Below are 19,464 nucleotides of genomic sequence, written 5' to 3'. Positions count from 1 at the left end.
CTAAAATTTATTTTTACAAGAATTTATTCTTTCCCACTGCTCCCCAAAAAAAAATTTTTAAAAGAAGGTTTTTAAGAAATATGAATAAGTCAGCAAATCAGATTCTCACATTGTCCAAATTATTTGCTTTTAAAAACCAATGTATAGTCAGATATGGTGGCACATGCCAAAGCTGGTGGTTCTCTACAGACCAGGAATTCAGACCTACAGTGGGGAGGAAAGGGGGAAGGGGTTAAAGCCAATCAGGTGTCTGCATTCAGTCAGGTACCAATTTAGGAAAGCCAGTCAGGTATGTGCACTCAAGTCTGGTGCCATATTGATGAGTCCTGCTGGATGTGACAGGCCACCAGGCTGCTTGATGTAGAACAGACTGACTCAGGTCAGAAATGGAAATGGAGCAGATCAGTGCTTTCATGTTAATCAGCAGTCAGATCAGGCCCATGAATAGCTGTTATGCTTCCCACCTAGGCAAGATAGGACCCCTCCCCAAGTTTCCAAGAAAACAAAAAAGCTCGTGTGTATGTGTATACATATATATGTATATGTATATATGTGTGTATATATATATATACATGTGTACATATTATGCATGTACACATATAAAGTCTATACACACATATATGTGTGTATAAATATATAATTATGATTAGCTTTATTTAATGTTTGTTAAAAAAAACACTTTCTTTTCTAAGTTTTTTAATATCCCACTGGGCCTAAAAAAGAGGACTACATCTTCTTATGTATGTCTCCTATTTAAATGTAAATAAAGGGGGGATACATAGTTGACCAGTGGAGTGACCTTAAAATCCAAGAAGATCTGGGTTCAAATATTGCCTGTCACCTATAACTGATATGTGTGATCATGAGTGGTGTGATTAGGGGCGGCTCGATGGTGCAGTGGATAGAGTACTGGTCCTGGAGTCAAATAAACTCATTCTCATGAGTTCTAATGTGATCTCAGGCACTTACTAGCTATGTGACTCTGGACAAGTCATATAACCCTGTTTTTCTCAGTTTGCTCATCTGTAAAATGAACTGGAGAAGGAAATGGCAAACCACTCCAGTATCTTTGCCAAGAAAACCCCAAATAAAGTCAAGAAGAGTCTAAAAAGACTGAGTAGCAAACAAAAATCATGGGTGACAGGTCACTTAAACTCTAATTGCTCCTGGCAGTTCCTTTAGGCCCATAAAGTAGATAAATTCTCTGTCTGGTCTGCATGTCACACTGATAAAATCCCAAGTCTGGAAGGAAAAGGAAGGAGACTTCATTGACCTTTACCTTCCCTTACTCAGTATTTCTGCGAACTCTGTCCTCTCTTCATGAGTCCATTTCTCATTGCCGCTTATGACCATTTCCTCTCTTCAGGGAAGAAAATAATGTGTCTAGATGTTCATATGATCATTCGTCAAAGTGCCTGCTAACAGTATTTGTTGGTGATGACATATGTTGGAAACTGTACAAAGGAGGGAGAAAATGCACAGTCTAGGAGATTTTTATTTGTACCTAGCACACACAGTGCCTGACGCAATGGATGCTTAACAAATGTCACTTGTTGGTTGATTGACTTCTTTAGGCTTGGGGTGCACCTCCCTCCTGGTTCTCTTTTTGTATTCACACATCTGCTGCTATCTTGGATTTTTCTTCCCTGTTTAGGGGCAGGGTAAGGAATCTAGATTGCAGCCCAACATACAGGATTCCAAGAGTATCTGATTTTATGTGAAGATCTATGAGTAGTAGGAAAAGCCCTCTGTTGGGAGTCAGAGGGATCACAGTTAGAATCCAGGCTCTGCCTCTTATCCACCATGTAGCACTTGATGCCTGCATATCACTTCATCTCTGTGGGCTTCAGTCTCCTCATTTGTAAAAGGAAGGAATTGAACCAGACCATCCCTCTTCCCCTTTCTAGCTTTCAATGCTTTGATCCTGCCTTGTTGGCACTCAGTATATATGTTGAAACAAGCATGGATATGGTGGTAGAAAGAACAGTCGGGGGTGGGGGTTGGAGTGTGAGAAGAATGTAACACTTTTTTTAGTTTATTCTGCATTATGAACATTTTCTGCATCACTTTCTAAAGCCTACACAATCAACAGAACAATAAATCAAACCCTAATTTGTAGCATTTGATGATTTTTGAGGTATATCAGATGTTCATGCTGAAGATTTAACATATGTCAAGTTCAAGCCAGCTCCAACAAACCCCTGGACTAGAATAATTATGTTTTATCTTTTCAATCCTTCTGTTGACCTTTGTCATCCCCTTGTTTTCTTTTGGTCATTAACTTCCTTTGTACATTCTGAAAATGACATAAAGTAAAGACAGTGCACACAGTTACACTGACAGTATTTGACTTAGTAGGCAAAGAGGACCCATTAAGGATTTTTAAGCAAGGGGATTTACACTGAGCCATGCTTTAGGAAGACTCGTCCACTGACATTGTGCGAGATGAATGAGAAGGGGGAAAGACCAGTAGCAGAGAGGTCATTTAGAAGGCTGCTGCAGTAGCCCAGCCAAGAAGGGATAAAGGTCTGACCTAGGATGGTGATGTAGACATGAAGAGCCAGAAACCATTCTCCTACTTTTGTTCCTACGTCTCCAACTGCTCCTACCCTCCATCCTTCACTGGCTCTTCTTCCTATGAAGCTGTCTTTCTCACTTTTCTTCTCTTCTCCTTCACTGGTCATCTTACCCAATGATCACCCCTATGCAGATCTCTATTTTCGGCCCCGACCTCTTTAGATGTGAACCTAGATGTCATGCTGCCATCCTAGATGACACATGTCCTCCCTTCCCCCACTCCCAAGGGTTATAAGTCAATCAACATTTATTAAGCTGGGTATTATATCATGTGTCAGGAACTGTGCTAAGTTCTGGGGACATAAAAAGAGACAAAAGGCAGTCTCTGTCCTCAAGGAGTTTACAACCAAAGTGGGAGACAACATGCAAAAAAAAAAAAATACAGGATAAACAGAAAATAATTACCAGAGGGTAGTCACTAGAATGAAAGGACTATAAAAATAAGAAGGTAATAGAAATAAGTGCTGTCATTCTCTCCCTCTTAAAATCACTGTGTATTTGCTTATTGGCATGTATGTTGTGTCCTCTTAATTAGAATAAATTCCTTGAGGGCAGGAGCCATTTTTTCTTCTTTTTTTTAAAGTCTTTATATCCCCAATACCCAGCTCAGTACCTGGCACATAATTGGTACTTAATAAATGTTACTTGAATTGGATTGAAGGGAATGTCCAAAATTGGACATCATAATTCTCCCCTTCCCCCCCGCAAAAATATACTATTCCTCTCCCTGACTTTACTAATTCTGTTAATAATCCCTTATTTTCCCAATCACTCAGGCTAGAAATCTCCTTTGACCTCTCCTGTCCCTACCTTTTAACCTCCATCTGGTTAGCAAGTCTACAGATTCTACTTCTGCAGTAACTCTTTCATCTGTCCCCTCCATTACCATGACCATCACCCTCATTCAGACCACTGTTAAATGTCATGTGGGCTATCAAATTAGTCAGTCAACCTGCCATCAGGCCTAACACTTCTCTACTCTATTCTGTATTCTTTATCCAGATAAATCACTCCCTTTCCCCACAAACTACTGAGTAGAGATCAATCTCCTTAATCTGGCATTCAAGGCCCTCTACAACCTAACTCTAACCTATTTTATCTTACGATATTTTCCTTCTCCTAGTCTCCTGCCCAGATCTATGTTTCTGAATGCTCTGTGGACATATTCTGAGATTTCTTACCTCTATGTCATTGCTGACATAGTTCTTTCCATCAGGAAAACACTCTTCTTCAATTTAGCTTTCTGAAGTCTTACCGATCTTTTAAGGTCCAGCTTAGATGTCTCCTCTTTCATGAAGCCTTCTCCAAAACCCCAAGCAAAAGTAATCTCCCTTCTCTGATTTCCCTTAGCATCTCGATAGTACCACACATATGAATCTACCCATTTTTTTTATAACTGGAGGAGATAGCAGAGGCAGCTGTCTTATTTGAGGGCAGTGATAATAAACGATTTAGCACTTTGCAGTTTATCCAAACTATCTCACTTAATCCTCAAAACAACCCCAGGAGGCAAGGAGTCCAGTGTTAGTCCCATTTTACAGATTAGGAAATGCGTATAGGCTGGGAGAAGTCAAAATGGTAAAACTAGTCAATGACAGGACATGAGCTCAGACAGCTTTCTCACTTCAAATCTAGCTCTCTTTCAGCTACATCCAGAAGAAGAAATAGAAAGTCATTCTGTCCACTAATGTTCTTCCTGTTAATGTTGGGAAGCTGCCATGTCCGTGCTATGTTGGAGCAGGGGAAAAGCCTCCCTGTTTCCACATGCCCCACATTTTCTAAATCTACTAGGCAAAGCTGAGAATATTTTAACATACATGCACACACACACACACACACACACACACACACACACACATACACATACACACACACCTTCTTGAAACAAGATGAATAAGAGTTGAAATATATTCCTGGTATCATGAAAAAACCTGTGTTGTTCAGTTGTCTCAGTCATGTCCAACTCTTAGTGACCTCATTTGGGGTTTTCTTGGCAAAGATAATGGAGTGGTTTGCCATTTTCTTCTCCAGCTCATTTTACAGATGAGGAAACTGAGGCAAAAAGGGTTAAGTGATTTGCCCGGGGTCACACAGCTAGTATGCATCTGATGCCATATTTGAACTCAGGAAGATGAGTCTTCCTGACTCCAGGCCCAGCCCTCCATTCACTGCGTCATCTAATTGCCTAAAAAGAACAGTTGAACAGCAGTAAGTAGATGAGGGTTTCAGTCCTGGACACGATTCTTTCACTGTGACTTTGGACAGTTCACTTCACCTTGTTAGGAAGGGCTGAGTGATGTCCAGTACTAAAATTCTATGACTCTCCTTACAGGCATCTTTTCCACAAATCCTGTGTGGACCCATGGCTGCTAGACCATCGGACCTGCCCCATGTGCAAAATGAACATCCTTAAGGCCCTGGGCATTCCGGTAAGCAACTCCCCCACCCCAGCTCTCACCCCCTCCATGCCAACCTCCTCCTTTTCTTTTCTACTTGCTTACAAACACAAAGGGGAAAAGAATCCTAAGTTATTGCTTGGGAATTTTCTTCTTCTTCTGAGCTGTCCATTGTAGCCATCCCCAAGATAGGGACATCACGGGAGTGACACCATTTGAGTTAACCTCACATGAGCTCCTTTGTCTGGGGGTGTCTTTCCTTTCATTTTGTTCTCATTATGGGCAATTTTATCACTAGGGGTTTTCCCAGCCCCTGTTTCATTCTAGATCATCATTCCTCAGTGTCAAGATGCTTTTCATGCAATTAGCCTTCTCCTTTTCTTGCTTACCATGGGACAAACAGATATAATGGGCAGAATACTGAGCCTGAAGTCTAGACTACCTGGGTTCAAATCTCACCTTTGACACTTTCTGTGTGACCCTAAGTAAGTCACTTAACCTCTAGGAATATCAGGCAATGCCTCTATTAAGTCCTATTCTGGTTATAATTTGCATGAGTGGTGACAGTTCTCAAAAATGAGGAAAAAAAACCAGTCCATGTTCACTTAAGTGATACATCTGTTGTATTTCTATCACCTGCTTGACACGGTGTAGTAGGAAACTACCCTGACTGCTTTTTTTTTTGCTACTTCATTCTCTGGGCCCAATCTGAGTACTAGCCTCCGAGCTACTTGAGAAGTTCGTAACAACATGAGGGAACACAATGGTATGGGAGAGAATGCCTCAAAGACTGTTTAGCTGTTAAATAAAGGTCTATGTGTAGATTTTTCAGTGTCCAGGATATTGGAGACAGGACCTAGTTTCCATTCTGCCATCAGACTGAGCCCCCCCTCAGTTCCAAATATCCATAAAAAGTTCAGTGTCTCCCCCAGTGAGGAGACTCCAGCCAGCTGGCTTCAAGCTGAGGAAAAAAAGACTTTTCCAGCACCGTGTCAAGTTTAACCCACAAACAATGGTGGCTAGTGAGCCACCAGCTGTTATATGTATGTTCTTCCTGAACAGATGAAGGCAGGCAGCAGGCCAAACTCCCAGATCCCAGGGTTGTGCAAGAAAGAGAAGAGTTCAACAAAAGACAGTGTTTGAAAAAAACCAGACCTTAACGAGTATGGGAGCCCCAGATATCAATCCTTCCCTCCCTGCCCTTCCCCCTTGCACCCCAGCCTTATCCCTTCACTCCTAATGACGAAGTGAAATCAGAAGAGGATGAACCATCCCACGATGTTAATGAAATAAGGACTGTGACAAAAATCATCACTGAAAGAGAGAAATCCCGCTAGCTCTGATTCTCTTAGAGCTTTTGAGATAGTAGGGCAGGAGGGGGGACCTTGAAGGGCAGTGATCGATGGCATTGATGTGCATTTAGCCTGGCTTTTCTTCCCATGTCCCAGCTGCCTTCATGCCCGGGGGGTCCTGATCTCTACGCTTTATGCTCACAGCACAAATCAGCTTGTGTGAATACAGGGCCAGGCAAGCATTGGAGGAGCAGACCGCTAAATTGTCAGTCTGTAGTCATAAATACAGAGTCTGCATGAGGAAAATCCATTATGAGTGGGAAACCTAGCTCCAAACCCAGGCTATAACCCCTATGTGTGTGCCTTAGAAAAACACCCTTAGAACTCAATGTATCAAGAACTTCCTCTGCTTACATTTGGGTTATATCTAATTTCTGTATGCAAAATATTTATATGCATTTACATGAGATGAGGAGGCAACAAGGTGGATAGAGCACTAGGTCTGAAGTTAAGAAGACCTGAGTTCACATCCAGCCTCAGACACTTAGTAGCTGTGTGACCCTGGCCAGGTCACTTAACTTCTCTTTGCTTTAATCCATTGGAGAAGGAAATGGCAAACCACTCCAGTACCTTTACCAAGAAAAGCCCATGGACAGTATGGTCCACGGGGTCATAAACAGTTGGACACAAAGGAACAGCAACATGAGCTATAGGAGAGGTAGTGTGTCATGGATAGAGGGTTGGTCTTGCAGTCAAGAAGACCCGAGTTGAATTCCTGCCTCCAGTATGTACTGTTTTCATGACCCTATATAAGTTATTGATCCTCTCAAAGACCCTGGGCAGCTCTCGGAAGATTGAGTCATAGATGAGCTGTTGGTCTGCATCTGAGGGTGGGATTTCCACATTAGTCATTCCCTATAGCCATGAAATTACAAATCCCAAAGGCTCTAATATATGTGTTTATATTTATATGGATAGAGAAATAGGAAAGATTGAAGGGGGCTGGACTGGGGAGGGAGGGAATAAGCATTTATATAGTACTGACTATGTGCCAGGCACTGTACTAAGGACTTTTTACAAGGAGTTGTAGATTTAGAGTCAGATGGGCATTTAAAAACCTTTTATTCCAACCTTATCATTTTATAGATGAGGGAACTGAGACCCAGAGAGGTTAGGTGACTTGCCCAGGGCTACATTGTTAGTAAACTTCAGAGGTGGGACATGAACCCAGATATTCCTGACTCAGAGACCATAATTCTATCCGCCATGCCAAGTTGCCTCTCAAGAGAGTTGAGGGAGGTGGAACAGCAAGGGGATGATGGGGAAGAGAGAAGGGAGAGGGAGAGATGGAGGGAAGGAGAGCAAGAAAGAAAGAGAGAAGGAGAGAGAGAGAGAATGAAAAAGAGGAGAGAGGAGGGAGGGGGAAAGAGAGAGAGAATGAGAAAGAGGGAAAAGAGAGGAAGAGAGAGAAAGAGACAGAGAATGAGAAAGGAGAGAGGGAAGAATGGAGGGAGGGAGGGACAGAGAAAAGATAGGAGGGGGATGGAGAAACAAAGAATGAGAAGAGGGAAAGGGGAAGAGAGAGACAGAGAATGAAAAGGGGAGAGAAGAGAGAGAGACAGAGTAGAGATAGGGAGGGGGATGGAGAAAGACAGAGAGAATGAGGAAGGGCAAAAGAGGGAGGGGGAAAGAGAAAGACAATGAGAAAGGGGAGAGAAGAGAGAGAGGGAAGAAGGGAGAGGGAGACAGAGAGACAGGAGAGGGAGGGGTATGGAGAGACAAAGAGAATGAGAAAGGGGGGAAAGAGAGAGAGAGAGATGAGCTCCAAAATCTTTGCAGGACTTCAAAACTAAAAGGACTTGTTTGATAGTGTAGTAGCTATAAAGGGTCATCACATACCAGAGGGCTATGTTGTTCAGTAAATTTGTTCAGAAGTGGAGTGGGTGACCATGGGAAGTAGTGGGTTCCCTTTAAATACTGGAGTTCATTCCTCGGGTATTATGGAGAAGATTCTTGTTCAGGTGTGGCTCAGACCAGCTGGGCTCTGAGTTCCCTTCCAAATCAAAAATCCATTGGATGTGGTTATTGTAATGGTTTCTCTTGCCAGTAACTTATATTTCCAAAGCTTCCTGCATTATCTCTGTCCACAAGTTGGGAAGAAGGTGCCTCATAAACTTTCAGGTCCCATCGGAATGGGAGTTCTTTTCATTGCTACCATCATTATTCGTAACAAAAGGAGTTCTAGAATTCCCCTATCAGAATATGACCAGAAAGGCCAAACGAAGTTTCTAATTTTTGGCTTCTTGGTCTAATTAGCATTTTTCTCTACGCATCCTGTAGGCTTCCAGAGACCTCTCTGAAATGTATGTGAAAATAAGTTACAAGTTTGTCTCTCTGTTCTTTAAAATAGTTTCATTTGAGGTTATTTCTGAAACTTGCAAGTATGATGGCTGAAGGAAGCAAGGCTCAGAGATCCCAGTCCTAATTCAGTGTATTTGCCAAATTTGAACTAAACTTTATTCAGAATTGTCTGAATAACAACACCAGAATTATATTGGAATAAGTGATGTCACTCACCTTTTCTAGCACAACTTTTAACCAACAAATTCTACCAATACACACAACTGAAAACAGAACAGCCTCTGAAAAATGAAGCATCTCTAATTTCTGCTGATTACAAATCACCTTGAGTCGCTGTGCTTTCCCAAAGCGTCCATTTTGAGGGGTTCTGAAAAGTGATCCAGTTTACTTCTGAATTTTCTCCAGTATTTGGAGGTACGGAATCATAAATGTGAGCTCAGCAGGTCCAAACAGAATTTGTTACCTTCCCCACCCCCTAAAAAGTTCACCCTTTGCCCTCACTTCCTTCCCTCTCTTTTGAGAGTACCACCATCCTTGCAGTCACCCTTGCTAAGTCCACAACCTCAGAGCCAACCTTGCCTCCTCATCATAGACATCCAATCAGGTGCAAAGTTTTATCCATTTCCACCTCTGTGATATCCATCAAATTAATCCCTTTCTACTCCACTCGTGTACCCATTTCCATAAATCAAACCCTTTTCGCCTCTTTCCTGGAATATTATGATAGTCTCCCACTTGCCTTAAATCTATCCCCTCACCAGTTCATCCTCTACACAGTTGCCAAATAAATACTTTTAAAGCATTTTTTGTCCTGTTACTCTTGTCCCGAAATATCCCCAATGGCTCCCTTTTTCCTCTATGATTGAAAAAGAAACTTCTCTGTCATTTAAAGCCTTTAACAATTGAATTCCAGCCTATTTACCTTTTAGTAAGATGACTGGGTGGTGCAATGGATACAGTGCCAGACCTGGAATCAGGAAGACTCATCTTCCTGAGTTCAAATCTGGCTTCGAAAGATACTTACTAGCTGTATGACCCTAGTCAAGTCACTTCACCTTGTTTGCCTCTGTTTCTTCATCTGTAAAATAAACTGGAGAAGAAAATGGCAAACCATAACATTTTTTTTTTTTTTTTTGCAAAAACAAATTCCAAATGGGGTCAGGAATAATCAGACACAATTGAAATGACTAAACAAAAATGACAACTCTCTCCCTTTCAGGGCTTTTTATAAATATCTCCCTTCATCTACTCTGCATTCTAACTATACTGACATCTTTGCTGTTCCTTATAGATGGTATTCTCTCTCCCATCTCTTTGCCTTTGTAGACAGTTCCCTTTGATGGGCATGTGCTCACAGCTCACCTTCCCCTCTGAGAATCTATAGCTTCCTTCAAGACTTGGCTTAAGGCTCTTCCATGATTCCTTCCAACTGCCAGTGCTCTCTACCCCAGAAATTATTGTGCAGTTACTTGTATGCATACTTGGTGGTTTTTCCTCCAATAAGGTCCCTGAGGACACTAAGTATTGTTTTATTTCTGTTTGTGTCCCTGCTGCTTGACATTTAGTAAATGAACAATGAATTAATGAATAAATCATTGAAAGAGCTCGCTCTTAAGAGATAATCTAATCAAGGAAATGAATGAATGAAACATTCTTAAGGCATTATAATATAGATAATGAATGAATGAAGTGTTCTTCAGGTAATACAATATAGATACTAGATGAATGATATATCCTTGAGATGATAAATATATATACTGAATGAAAAAATAAATGATATATTCCTGAAGTGATATAATCTAGTCACTGAATGAGTGAATGAATGGAAGGGAGGGAGGGAGGGAGGGAGGGAAGAAGGAAGGAAGGAAGGGAGGAAGGAAGGAAGGAAGGAAGGAAGGGAGGGAAAGATTCTTAAAAGGTGATCTAATGCTGCCAATAGGGAGAGCCACACCTAAATTATTCCAAACGTATGAAACTCTGCCAGAATCACAGGATCTTTAAAGTTCAAAGAGCCCTCAGAGAAGATGAGTCCCCCTCTTCCTCCCCAGCAACCCTTTTCTCCCACAGACTCTTTTTCTTCTTTGGTATCCACTCCCTTTGTAGGTAACCTCCAGGACTCCCTGTCAGAGAATTCTTCCTTATATGTGAACTAAAATTCTGTCTGTTCCTGCTTACAAAAATTCTGCTTTTTGTAGCTCTTAAATGTATCTCCTTTGCTCCTCTTTAGGCTGATTCTTCCAAAGATAATAAGTTCAGCAACTATCTTTGTGAACTAACACAATGAAGGCAAGCTGATACTCTCATAATTTACAGAGTTTAATACAATGAAACAGTTGTTATTCCTACAGAGTATTCCCAGAGTAACTTAATGAGGCTCCAATATGGCTATCACTACTATACTAGCCCTCCAACCAACATCAGAGAAATTCCTTTTACCATAAAAACAAAAACTAACTGAAAATAAGAATCATAGACTTAGAGCTGAAAGGGACTGGAAAATCACCTCATCAACCCCTTCATTTTACAGATCTTATAGATCAAGAGTGGGAAGAGTCCTCAGAGGTAATCTAGGTCCATCTCCTCATTTTACAGATAAGATAACTGAGGCCCAGGGAAGGTAGGAGACTTGTTCAAGATCACGTGGTTTTGTACCACCCGCACATCTATCAGATTGGCTAATATGACAGAAAAGGAAAATGACAAATACTGGAGAGGGTATGAGAAAATTAAGACCCTGAAATTATGAATTAATTCAGCCCTTCTGTAGAGCACTTTGAGCTGTGCCCAGAGGGCTATAAAAGCAGTGCCTACCATTTGACCCAGCAATACCACCACTAGGTCTGTATCCCAAAGAGATCAAAAATGAATAGGGAAAGGACATAAATGTACAAAAATATTTATTGGAGCTCTTTTAGTGGTGGCAAAGAATTAGACATTGAGAGGATGTCCATTAATTGGGGAATGGCTGAACAAATTGGAGTATATGATTGTGGTGAAATAGTTTTGTACTGTAAGAAATGACCCTCAGAATGTTCTCAGAAAACCTGGAAAGATGTTCATGAACTGATGCAAAGTGAAATAAGCAGAACCAGCAGGACATTGTACACAGTAACAACAACATAAATTGTAAATAACTTAGGTTTTCTTAGCAATATAGTGATTCAAGACAATTCCAAAGGACTTATGATTAAAAATACTATCCATCTCCAGAGAAAGACCTGATGGAGTATGAATGCAAATTGAAGCATATTTTTTAAAACTTTCTTTCTTTTCCTTGAGATTTATTTTTTGGTCTGTATTTTCTTTCACAATATAACAAATACGCAAGCATGGTTTGTATCACTGCACATGTATAACCTATATCAAATGGCTTGCTTTCTCAAAGAGAGGGAAGAGGAGGGAGAAAATTTGAAACACAAATTTTTTGGAAGAATTATTTTTGCATATAATTAAAAGAAATAACCTTCGAATTACAAGTTCAATCCATACTCATTTTACTTTAATATGCTGCTTCTCCCTAACACATTTTTGATGTGGCATATTAAATTTGATTACAAGTATTTTTTTAATTATGTTGAAATAGATACACCTGAGGGAACAAATGCAGCCACTTCTCTAGAAAAGAAAAGCATCTGCTTTATGTGAACTTTTCTTTCCAATTTGTTCCTTTTCCCCTATAAATGTAGTATTCACTGAATACTTGGTAGAACATTGCTATGTATCCCATCTGTGCACAGAAACAACAGACTTCCACTTTAAAATATTATACTTTCCCCTCATCAACAAGAAAAAAACAAATTAACAAAAAAGGAGGTGAAGATGGGGGGGGGGTTCCCCAAGGACCTCTAAAAGGCATAACCAAAATAATTAACAAATAGCAAGCAATTAATTTTTGTTTGTTTTGCCTCCCCTTCTAGCTCTTCTAAAGGCCTCTGGTTTTATGTTTCTTCTTACTTAAAAAAAGTTCTTTATTTTAGTTTGTCATTGTAATCAGTATATAATACCATTCTGGACCACCACTGATTTCTCTTTCCACAGTGCCTTGTGTGTGTCAAATTTCTTGATTTTTTTTCATCAAATATTCTATTACATCTAATAAATCACAATTTATTCATCCGTTCTCCAGTTCTTCAGCATAGAGATTGTTTCCAATTTTTTTACTATTATAAATAGAGAAGCTATGAATATTTTTGTGTAAATAGGCCCCATTTTCCCTTTTTATGACGTGGGTACAGAATCCTAACAAAAGCTCTGGGTCCAGTGATATGATCAATTTTTTTCATATTGCAGATTGCTTTTCAAATCTTTTGTACTAGTCCCACCAATAATATATTAAAGTGGCTTTCTTTTCCCTCAATGCTTCATCACTGTTGGACTGTATCATTTTTTATCTTTTATTAGGTTTGCATTTTAATGAAGTTTAAATTAAAAAATTCATTTTTGCCTTTAACTCTGGTTTCTCTTCCTGAACAGTGCCCACCATGGGCAGTCTCTAACCTTCTTACCCTCACATGACTCAGAGATCAACCTGGAGAATGACCTTTTATCAGTAGCAGCCAAATCTCCTCAGCCTTCTATTTCCCCCTTATTATTTTTCTCATTCCCCTTGCCACATATAGAGTATACAAGCTGCAAAAAAATGAAAATGAAAAGCCTAAGTAATTTAAGGGAAAGGATGGCCTTGTAAGCTAATCATGAAGGGAGATTCTTTCCTTGGACAGCCCATTCCCCATCAGCAGAAAACCTGGGGCTTCCAATTTGGACATGAGTACGCAAAGACACCCATGCCAGAAGGCATAATGGAGAAGTATATCAGAACAATCTCCCTCCCCACTGCAAGTCAGAGCAGAGTAAAAATAAGTACATTTCCATTCTTCATGTTTAATATTCTTTAAGATAAGATTTGGAGGAGGACATGGGAAGGAGAAGAGAATAGGGATATGCCTCTGGTACTCAGATACTTAATGTGCTGTCACATAGAAAAGCAATGACATTTTGTCTTAACTCCATGAGGAAGAGCTGAGACAGATGAGTGAAAGTAACAGGTTGGAAGATTTCACTTAATTTAAGGAAGAATTTTAGAAAAATTAGAACTGTCCATCAATGAAATGAGCTGTTTCAGGAAATAGTGAGCTACTCATCACTGGAGGTATTCAGTCAGAAACTAGAAAACCTTCTATCAGAGTTGGTATAGAAATTTTTACACTGAATGGGAAATTGGATGAGATGACCTCCAAGAGTCTTTCCAATGCGTAAGATTCTGTGAATTTTAATTTGGGTGTTTCGGTGATGAATCATTGCATATGCAACAAGAAAAAGTTTTGTTCTAGGTTCTTTTGGAATGTGAGCTTTTCATCTAAACACAAAAAACCTCAATCTATTTCTTTTTTAAACCAGCAGTTCCCAGGTATAAGTCAAACATATTTCTGTCTGCCCTTCCCCTCTCCTCTCCCCCCACTTCTGTAGGATAAAAATAATTCACAAGTCTTTGGGGATAATGATCTGACTGTTAAATGTATCTCATCTATGAACAAATATTTTAAAGAAAAAACCATTCCTATAAATTAACTGTATGTTATGTCCTATAGGAGGTTTATTCTGTGGCCGCTGCCAGACTTGCCACACCCACAACATGACCCTCCATCCAGATGGAGGATTTTGAAGAAATAAAAAACTTTTCATGTATGTTTTATTTAAATCATATAGACATTATTATAAGCTATATATAGGGGCAAAAATAAAACCATGAAGGAGCTTTTTATTATTATTATTCAAAGAAAACAAATCATATTGATACATGATTATTGTTGAGCATATTTGTATTCTAAGAATTTGGGCTCAGAGCTGTTGTATAATTAGAATCTTGAATACTAAAATAGGTTCTTTCACCTTCCTACGTAAACATTGGTTTTATAGCAAATAAACTTCAAAGTGTTTTTCTTTCTTTTTTTAATCAGCCCAATGCAGACTGCATAGACGACATCCCACCGGACTTTGAAGGTTCCATAGGGGGGCCACCGACCAATCAGATTACAGGTGCAAGCGACACAACCGTAAATGAAAGTTCTGTTACATTGGATCCCGCTGTCCGAACTGTGGGAGAATTACAAGTAGTCCAAGATGCAGACGCCACTCCCCAGGAGGGGGAGGTTAACTTTACAACCAACAGTAAGTCTCTTCTCTCTCTACAAGCTCACACACAACATTCCCAAAGCCTTCTGAGCACTCATTTCCCACTCTGTAGGTATCATCTCTTGTATGGGGACCATTAAAGAAACAGAGCATGAATTCCCGATGATGACCATAAAAATATAAAAGCATATTGCCATTCTGAAGACAAAGCCTGAAATCTAGGCAACCTGAAGTTCCAATTTATATCATGGTCTTGAGTCATCAGGAAAACTCAAGAGTTTTCAGGGGTCTTCAAGTGTGGCCCTTTGACTGAATCCAAAGTTCACAGAACATATCCCCTTAATAAAAGGATTTGTTCTGTAAAACTTCAACTCAGTCAAAAGGCTGCACCCAAGGACCTGGAACACCACATGTGGCCTTGAGGTTCCAGGTTCCCCACCCCTGTAAGGGTTTCACAGGTAAAAGTGCAAAGAGAGTTACTTGGATTATAGAGTTAGAAAGGGCCACAAAAGCCATCTTTTCCAACCATTGATTTTACAGATGAGGAAACTGAGGGTTGAAGAAGTTAAGAGACATACCCAAGATCACAAAAATGCTAGGTTCCTTAATCACCATCTAATCCTGGTCCTCTGACTTCAAAGCCAGCATTCTTTCTCCTCTATCCTAATACCTCCCTTAGCCAATAGTATGAATAGGCCCCTCATCAGATCTTAGATAAGCTCACAGCAAAAGGTCAGTTAGCTTGATGCCCAAGGCTGAGACATGAGTAAGAATTTTAATATTGAAAACATGACCCAATGTTCTTTAATTATACTCTTCGGCTTACTTTTCAATTCAAAGCTACATCATCACATGGCAGGTAAAAAATACATACATATGTATAATATGTATTTTATGTAACTTCTATTACATGTGTATGGTAAATACTCCATATGTTCACATGTACATTATGTATATACTTGTGAATATACACACATATACACATGTACAGTACTTAGATTATATATGTATTCTTAATAGTAAAGAACAATTTGTGTATATTGTGGAGTTATGTGTGTGTGTGTTTACACATGTACGCATGTACAGGTCAGTCCCAGTTTGAGTAACTAATCAGTCCCATGAAGCAGTCACATATATTTGTATTCAGAGTTCAAAACGATAACCACGTAAAATACAATAATTAGTTTCAGCCCAGTGGAACTGTGCAGTGGAAATTCAAATACGGCATTGGAATTCATTGGAAAGAAGACATAGCTCTGTGTGTGTGTGTGTGTGTGTGTGTGTGTGTGTATGTATACGTGTGTATGTGTGTGTGTTTTCAAAGCTGTACAAGGACAATTTTACTTTTTGTGTGTCATTTTTGCCATAAATGAGGAAAGAAAAACCTAGATGGTATCACGGCATAATATGGATAAAGACAGGCAGAGAGAGCACATGAAGGTCATATCTATTGAGAGCATGCTGTTGGGGCCAGTGTTATGTATATAGGTGTATGGCTGGTGGCTTCTTAATATAGGTACGTCGTTTTCCTGGAGATTCTTTTCTGACAGTTATGTTTCTGTCTGGTCTGTTTTGATTTGTTGAAAGATCAAAGGAACTTCTGAATAGAATATTCTCAATTGACAGTGAATGGATTATAAGCTCCTAGAGGGGAGAAATCATACCTTAGAAATTTCTCTATTCTGTAAGGTACCTAGCATAGTCCCTTGCACATGGTAGCCATTTAATAAATGCTTGTTTCTGAAGGAATATTTCAACCCTATTGATATCATCGATCTCATTTTTAGCAATCATTTTACTGCACTATTTAAAAAATATATATGGTAAAAATCAGCGGAGGTGCTTGGCCAAACAAATATTCTATTGCAGAACGTGGCTATTGATCGCAATTCGTAGTGCAGACTAAATCTTGTTCTTCCTTGATGTGGTTACTCAGCTTATTTCTCTATTGGAACAGGAAGAATAGCAGAGGGGAAAGTGTGAGTATGTGTGTGTGTGTGTGTGTGTGTGTGTGTGTGTGTGTGTGTGTGTGTGTGTGTGTGAGAGAGAGAGAGAGAGAGAGAGAGGAGAAGGAGAAGGAGAAGGAGGAGAAGGAGAAGAAGGAGGAGGAGGTGGAGAGTAGAGAGGGACAGAGAGAGACAGAGAAAGAATAAACACAGAGATGAAGCACATGTGATTCTTCCCAATCCACATTCAATTTACGAGGTTTTTCTTAGTCTCTAGGAGGAACAGAACTTTTTTTCAGGTTCTATGAAGCACCCTCAGGGTCATAACTATCATGAGGCAGACAGTGCTTTGTCCCAAGATGCTGGCATGTTGGGGAAGGCTTCCTCCTTGCAATGGCAGGCCCCACTGCCTCTGGCTACTACCCCTTAGGTCTTACTACCCTGGTACCCCTTTCTCCATCCCCACCCGTCTTCCCCAACTCTCATGGGGCAAGGGATTCAGACTCTGTAGGCAGCAGGCTGCCTCCACCGGAAGTGGCTATACTCCCAGAGGATCTGTCTTCTGCACTACTGACCACGTCCCATCCATTTCATTTGCCCCAGCAACTGCTTCCGCTCTAGCACGTAGCTGTTCTCCCAGCTCCTTTCTTAGTCATCAGCATGGCCATGCGGTGCATCACACTTATATGACAGTCACCTGATCACTTCAGGGTAGGATGCTTCTGAAACAGAATGCCTTTGGGGTAGAACTAGAGAGGTCTTGTTTTAAACTCTTGTCTTCCAGCTCCCCTGAAAGACACAGTAAAGGATAGAAGAAAGGTAAACTTCTCACAAGCGTGACATTTGGGTAAAAGGCTTTTTTTTTTCATATGTATCTTTTATGTTCCTGACATTACATCTTTCATAACCTCCAAGTTCCTGCAGTTTTCCCAGATCACATAGTTCTGACTCATTTGTATGACAGTCTACCTGGATTCATTGATTTTTATCTGTACACATGATTCTACCAAAAACCTACCCTGCCTACTAATTCCTTGATCCCCCAAAGGCTGAAGATAGTAATGATAATATCTGATATTTGCACAGTGTTTGGGGGTTTGCAAAGCAGTCCTACTGTCCACAAGCATTCATTAAGTGCCGATTGTGTGCCAATCACTATCCATAATGCTCAGAATTCAAAGAATGGCAAAAGACCTTTTATACTATCAAAAGCGTATAATGTATAGCTACTGTCTTCTTAATGTAACAGCCTCTCTTTTCCTACAGACTCTCTCCTTTGAACATTTATTTTTGTCTGGTCTGTTCTGCTTTGCTGGAGGATCAAAGAAACTTCCAAACAGATTATTCCCAAGTGACAATCAATGGTTCTTTTTGACTCTGACCATTCTAATTGTACTATCACTAAACCATCTAATTGGACTATCACCTCTCTCATGCTCCTCCATTTTTCCACGTGATAGCATGAGATACTGTATCCAGTTTTTTTTCTAAATCTAGGTAAACTCTACAGATAGGGACTGGAAGTGTGATTTCATTGATATAAGGAACCCAAAGATGAGGAAAGTCACTTTCCCAATGCAGGTCAGAAGTTTCTCTTCCTTTTGTGTTCTCAAAGAGTTATTTGGAGTCCTGAAAGAGGTTAAGTCACACAAATAATATTTTTCAAGGTAGGATCTGAGTCCCAAGTCATACTGACTCTGAGGCCACCATATAATACCACCCTTCGGGAAAGCTCTGTCTATAGCATCCTTTTTTACTTGTTAAATAAACTCATCAAGGAAGGACAATTAATCTAGAATAGTTAATTCTCATTAAAATCACGCTGTCCTTTTGTGATCTCTTTGTCAAAATTAAAGAAATCATAGTCAAATGCATTGACCTATAATTTATTGATTCTGTTATCTTTTTGCAAAATCAAACATTTGTCCTTCTTGAGCCCTGTGGTATCCTCATTCTCTCTGAGCTTTAAGAGATTACCACCAGTGACTCAGCAATCACATCTGTCCATTCTTTCATTATTCAAGGATACGTTCATCAGAGTCAGGTGACGAACTCATCAAGTTCTCTGACTGAACCCTCATTTATCTTCTGCATGTGTTATCACTAAAAAGAGTTTGACCAGACCGTCCACACAGGAAATACCAAAGGAATGAAGGATGTAGATATTGCCCAGGTCTCTCAATGTTCATTTGGATAGATGCACGATAGAATCTGTCCAGTAATATATATATGTAGGACAAACAGATGCGATGGACAGCAAGCTGGATCCAGAGTTGAAAAGGAGGAAGAGAGCAGATTAGACTTCTCTCAAGTTCTTTTATTGACCTAATGCTCCCTATAAAAGGCCCATCTTTTCAATAATATAATTTTATCTGTATTACTATATGGTAGTCAGATATGAAATATTACTACTACCTCTGAAAAAAATCATCACCCACAGACCAGTGGAAAGACACATGGTAGGTATATACAGGCCAGAACATTTAACCAATGAGCATTTCTGAAGAGCAAGATTAAGGGATATCATCAAGAAACTATATAGATTGGGAGAGAGAATGGGCTAGAGTAAGGAATGATAAGTAGATGGTCAGAGGGTCCCACTAGTACATTCATAATATTTGGAGAAAGTCAAGACATCCTCCAGGACCTTGGATAGACTCTCTTGTGGACAAGAACTACACAAAATGGATGCACCTGAATGGGCTGCCCTCTGTATTTTGGGAAGGAAATCCTAAATAAATGAGCTCACTGATCCATTTG

The 19,464-nt window shown here is 40.0% G+C and overlaps 1 protein-coding gene across 2 annotated transcripts in view; it reads left to right on the top strand.

The window, feature by feature from the left end:
• Positions 1-19,464, top strand: part of RNF150 (ring finger protein 150) — a 339,646-nt gene that overhangs the window by 269,437 nt on the left and 50,745 nt on the right. For both annotated transcript variants that reach the window (XM_072621110.1, XM_072621111.1), the window contains exons 5-6: positions 4,910-5,006; positions 14,584-14,794. In XM_072621110.1, coding sequence (XP_072477211.1) covers positions 4,910-5,006; positions 14,584-14,794 — 308 coding nt within the window. The remainder of the gene's footprint in view (positions 1-4,909; positions 5,007-14,583; positions 14,795-19,464) is intronic.

The sequence above is a fragment of the Notamacropus eugenii genome, chromosome 6, assembly GCF_028372415.1.
Source record: "Notamacropus eugenii isolate mMacEug1 chromosome 6, mMacEug1.pri_v2, whole genome shotgun sequence".
Classification (NCBI taxonomy): Eukaryota; Metazoa; Chordata; class Mammalia; order Diprotodontia; family Macropodidae; genus Notamacropus; species Notamacropus eugenii.
Note: the sequence above shows the minus strand (reverse complement) of the source record. Positions and strands in the feature narration are given on the sequence as shown.